This window comes from Anser anser, assembly GCF_964211835.1.
Source record: "Anser anser genome assembly, chromosome: 1".
In the NCBI taxonomy this organism is placed as follows: Eukaryota; Metazoa; Chordata; class Aves; order Anseriformes; family Anatidae; genus Anser; species Anser anser.
Window position 1 is genome coordinate 53,472,867 of NC_139720.1, and position 6,000 is coordinate 53,478,866.

General features: G+C 34.5%; 1 protein-coding gene across 2 annotated transcripts in view; it reads right to left on the reverse strand.

Annotated features, from left to right (window-relative positions):
* METTL25 (methyltransferase like 25) overlaps positions 1-6,000 on the reverse strand; it is a gene marked incomplete at its 5' end in the record, with an annotated part of 62,163 nt that overhangs the window by 43,978 nt on the left and 12,185 nt on the right. For both annotated transcript variants that reach the window (XM_083807844.1, XM_083807845.1), the window contains one exon: positions 4,991-5,091. In XM_083807844.1, coding sequence (XP_083663970.1) covers positions 4,991-5,091 — 101 coding nt within the window. The remainder of the gene's footprint in view (positions 1-4,990; positions 5,092-6,000) is intronic.

Consider the following 6,000-nt stretch of genomic DNA (forward strand, 5'->3'; position numbering starts at 1 on the left):
TAAACACATGCATACAAGAGTATATTTTACAAGAATAGTCAGAGTGTCATTTCTCTAAATGAAGGAAATTATAACGCTTCCTTCTGTTCAGGTACGTATCTATGGAATAGACATAATGACTTTCTTTGTAGATGTTCCTGAAACTGATTGATTCAAGAATATTTTTTATGTCTTGTTCTTGGTTTTTCACATATTCATAAAAAGCTTACATTGATCTGTGTATGTCTAAATACCACTATATACTACCTGGATCTATCTCACACTCAATCACATAGTTTTGTACTAGGTAAGAACATGCAGCACATCAATATCTGTACTGAAATGAAAAGAAAAACTTATTCTTTATTCTAAAAATGTTCAAGATGTGTACAGCCATGGAGCTAGAAAGAAACAAATTACTTTCACAAAGGACTACTTAAAACAGTGGAGAATATAGACCATTAGGTAAAAATTGTCTATCTAGGCCACATGTAGCTTTTTCATCTGCATTCTTCATGTAATATTACTGCATTTTTGCTATCTAAATATACAACAATCCTCAAATTTCTTGAACGTAATCTGTACAGGAGAGGATTTAGAGAAATAGAATTGATATGTTCTAAGCATCTTTTCGTGTTTTGAAAATGTTTGTCACATTTATCACCAATAACCTCTCAGATTATTTAAAAGTAAAGACAGAAAAGTGCCTAAGGAATAATTTTACCCATTATTTTATGTGACAAGACATTATTACGTAGAATATGCACACCTCCACTTCTACAAGGTATTTTAATTATTTCTTTTAACCTCAGTATTTGGATGGTAAATTAGTAAATTATTCCTAACTCATACATGTGAACTCCAGTGGCTGTAAAGACAAACTGGTAAGATTTTTGTAGTTGTTTCCAAGAAAAAAGAGTCATAGAATCATAGACTGGCCTTAAAAATAACCTAGCTCCAACCCCCCTGCCATGGGCAGAGACACCTCCCACCAGACCAGGTTGCTTAAAGCCCCATTCAGCCTGGCCTTGAAGATTTCCAGGGATGGGGCATCCACAGCTTCTCTAGGCAACAGTAATACATTGTTAAATTAGCACTGGGAGATCAGTTCTAAAAAGAGAGGAAATTTTGACTAAAAATAAGAAGGCAATGATCTTGTGCTAAACAAAAAGACTGGATTAAATTAATCCTTGCTTTACCTTCCCTTGATTACATAAGGAAAGGTAATCAGCAATCCACAGTATATCTGCCAAGCATGCACTTTTAAAATTAAATTTCCATGATATAATGAACTCCAAAGGTCCTGTCCATGGTGAGCTGGGTACTATGTTTAAACACAGTTTCTGGCACTGTACAATCAAGAACTCCATTTCCAGAAGCATTCCAGCATTTCCCAGCATCAAATCACAAATTTAATGGATGCTGAATACAGAATTATATTACACTTAGGTTATACACTACAACTCCTGCTGCACATGCTGTAATTTCCAAGGAAAACTTCCATAAATACATTAAAGAAAACAAATGTGCATTTAAGCAGAGAAGAATTAGCACCGGCTTCTTTTCCAGCTTTAATCAAGAGCTACTTTCTAAAAAGTTCCACTTCTGTGATAAGAATGATATTTAAGAGGGGCAGTAAACAATTGAAAGAAATATTAAATTGGTTTGCTTTAATGTTTTAACTCAAATCATTAACCTAGAAGTGATTACTGTAGTAGTAAAATTTTTGCTTTTATCCTCATTTTTACTATTTACTATACTATATTGTAAAATACCACAAGAGGACAATATCCTCTACCACCCATTATACATCATGGTATGGAGGTGAAATGGAGGGCATTTTTCAATCTGTCAGTGATCTGTAATATCTGAAAGAAACACCCTGAGGACACGTGCTGTTGTAAAACATGTGTTGTGTTTTCATAGCTCTAGATTTTTTAATTAAAAGCTACATACATTTTGTTTTGCTGAGAAGGACAGAAAAAAATCAATAAAGAAAAAAACTCTCCTAAAACTTTACAATTCCTGTATTTTCTTAAGTTGAAAGGTAACCAAAACAAAAGAAGTTGCTTTTTAATAACTGAGGAGGAGGAGGCTGGCTTCTCTTTTTTTTTTTTTTTTCTTTTATTTTTTTTTAACATGTACTGGAAAGCTCTTTTCATATATTAGGGATTTGTAACTTTGAAAAAATAAATTCTGTTACAGTGTATGACTAAAATGGAAAAAAGTTAATACAAAGCAGTCGGCATTTCATATTCAGTGATATACTGCAATCATATTTTTCATTAAATGCTACATTTTTTTCAAAAAATAAACAGAAAATAATCCTAAAGATACTACAAGCTGTAACTACAAGTGCATAATCACAAGCTGAAATTGCAGCATATTGACAGATACTTAATAATGATTGGTTTGAGATTTTATTAGTAACCAGCTACATCAGGATTTAGGTTAGGTCATTAAGGTGGCTCTACTTTTTTCCTCTCTGAATATGGGTTTTCCTTTCCTTTCATTCCTGAATCTCAAAGGAACTATTTAAAATCTAAATGAAAATGCTATATGAAACACCACCAACTCACCTTCCAGCAAATGCAGAGAACATTTATTATTACATTATAAGAAAACTATACTTTTCCACAACTTTTTCAGTATATGAAAGTCTTCAACACTTGAACAACTGATTCTTGCCCAAAGCATAAGGTAAGCAAGGCAAAAAATATGCTAATTAATAGAGAAAGTTACTTTTATTTATCTGCTACTTCTGCATTTTCACTCTTTGTGGTTGTTCAGGGCATCTGCGTTTGTCACTGTGTCTGGCTCCTGAAGGAGCTACTGGAGAGATCGCGCTTCATCTCTGAACGATAGCAGATGCTCACAAATTGATCGTGGCTCATCCAGTAATATTTGGCCTTAATTGCAGTTCTCTATTTACTTGTGAATTCCAGTTGTACGGAGAAGATTGCCTAAAACTTTGCCCTGCGCAGCTGTTCCTCACAAAACAGACACGTCAGAATGCAGAGTTTTGATCTCAGATTCCATGGACGCTGGACGCCTGACACAAAGCCATGAAGAGTACTTCACCAGAACATATTGGTTATATTATCTAAATTAAACTCAGTCTGAGCCAAATAACTTCCAAAACAAAGTTCTTCATCAGCTACTCAGAGCAGAATCCAAGTTTTGGGACCTGCCATGGACTTATGGTGGCAGCAGCAAACTCTGCAGTCACATCCATACTACTAAGCAGAACATGGTCCTGTATTCCACCACCAGCACATGACTGCCCATGCCATTACCTTTTAGCAACCTCCCAGGTATGAAGCAGACCAACTAACACTCATTGTGAAGGCCAGGCACATCTGGGGGACAAGATACACCAGAAATCAAAACAACACAGACTTACAAAGTGCAGCCGTCTCTCTTCCTTTACCCACATCTGATACAGTAATTTTAACTAGACTCAGACGTACTTTCTTAAAAAGCAAAAACAGGCTCGGGGGAATATGTACAGCATAAAATCTAGGTAGATAACTCATGAAATCTAGGCAGATAACCTTATTAGTGTTGTGTTTATTTTTAAACAACTATAAAATCTGTCCTCCAGAAAATTTTCTGGGAATGAATATTAAGCTGGAGGAAGTTAGTCTCCTAGAGCTAACACCTACAGCTGCTCTCATGGAAAGCAAATGCAGCTTAGATGTAGAATGGAATCAAAAACAGAGTCCAGGTCGACTAGTCATCTACAGACTAAAGCAAGAGTGAAGATACATTAGGCACTAACTAGCGTTACAGAGATGAAAATTGTTAAAACAACTCAGTTCACTCAACTGCTTAAAAGTTTAGTCTTATCTCAACAAAGATCTACATCACGGAATCAAACAATGCTTCATATATAAAGAGTTCACAGGCAAATTACTCTCATGGAAAATACAGAAGTGTTATTAGTGTTACTTTCGTCTAAAGCAATGTGAAATAAGGTAGTGAATAAAGTCAAATATTGTGATGCTTGTATTTTTGTCAACAGGCCTATAAATAAATATCTACAAGGTTTTAATGCAACAGTGACTTAGAGAACTGTGCAATCATAATTGCATATTAAAAAAAAAAAAGGGTAAGTTACAGTCACATTTTGAGAAAGGAATACTACAATTCTTCACCATCCAACTTGCCATGTGACATTGCTATTGGAAGGCCTTACAGCGAACTTCCAATACCTGAAGGGGGCCTACAGGAAAGCAGGGGAGGGACTCTTATTCAGGGAGCATACTGATAGGTCAAGGTGTAATGGCTTCAAAGTACAAAAGGTTTAGATCAGATATAAAGAGGAAATTCTTTACTGTGAGGGTGGTGAGGCACAGAAACAGGTTGACCAGAGAAGCTGTGGATGCCCCATCCCTGGAAGTGTTCAAGTGTTCTCTGCAAACTGAACAGGTCATATCTAAATTCCTAATTGAAGATAGATCTCCATCCACATTAAAGAAAAGTGAACAACAGTATTAAAGAACAGGAAATAATTTAAATTCCTTGTTCCAGAAAAAAAAAAAAAAGAAAGAAAAAAAGATGCGCTTTTAAAATTTCCCAGAATTTCAGCATTGGTGTCTCTGTGGTAGTCTTACGTGTCTGACAAAAGGATGAAATTTTGCTCTACTATTGATGTCTGTGGTAAATTGCCAACAGTGTAATACAGATAAGTGAGACAGTACCTGTGCATAGCAAAAAACAGTATGTTTTTTTTAGCTGTTCAATGTATAGAGGATGATTATATTTCTTTCTTTTTTTTTTTTTTTTGCCATAAAATGAATATGACTCACTAAAAGGCAGTTCATTGAGACTGGTGCATCTGTAAACAAAAATGTCCTTCAGCTTGCACTGGAAGGCTCTTCTTTAGCTACAATTATTTAGATAAAAATAAGAACAGCAGAGACAGAATATCAAAATATGGTATTTGAACAAAATAAGGAGAATAATTTGGAAGCTATACTGTAACATACAGTACAAAATGCTTTCTTACCTGTTTTATACCACAGTAATTTGCTATTTTGTCCACAAGCTCAGACATCACTTGTACTTCATGTGATTTCTTATTATTCATAAACTCATCGGTTTTGATACCTGTATCATTTTTACAAAAATATATACACATTAACACAATTCATAATAATGAAAACTTATGATTAGTCAAAATAAATACCACCCTAAAAGTATGCTTTAGAATTTTCTATATTTTAAGTGCAGTAATATTTAATTAAACACCCACTATGTAATTACAAGACTAAACTTCTGAATTACAGATAAATTAGTAAAATTCAACACACTTTAAAATTTAGTTCTGCTAGTGTAGTTTTTTTAAAAATGTACATATTTAATATCTGACCAGATATTAGACATAAGCTACTACTACAAAACTACTACTTTTTCCTGTTCATTAAGAATATTAATTTTTATGTCACTCATCACATTTACCTTTACATATTTGAAATATAAGGGCAAGGACAATTAACAATTACATAGTGCAGATTGTTAATTCTCCAGATTTGGTCACAGTACCAAGTGGGAGATACCTGAAATAAAAGTTATAAGCAATGCTGGTGAAATTCAAAGGAAGCTGCAATTTTTTTCTTTATTTAAGCTACAGATAGATTACAGATCTGCTATATCTTTCTGGAAAAAAATGATTCAGAATTTGTTCATGAGAGGTAGTCAACTTCTGCCACTGGTTTACATATTTACATCCCCCAAATAATGAACAGCTCAGAAGCAGCTCCCCTGTGAGAAACCCTGTGAGTTAAATCAATGTCAATTTTTTTAAGTCTGGGTGAGGGTAGAAGAAACCAGTCTGCTACTGGTGAGCATGCTCCTAGAAAACAAAATGTTTCCACATAACTATGGAGATTAATATTTTCCCCTTTTCTGCTTTTTGCACAGTATGTGTTCATCTGTCCAGAATCCGATCGTTAGGCAAAAACTATGTTCATTCCTTGATCAGACCATGCTGGGAACACAGCCAAGAGCGTTACTTCT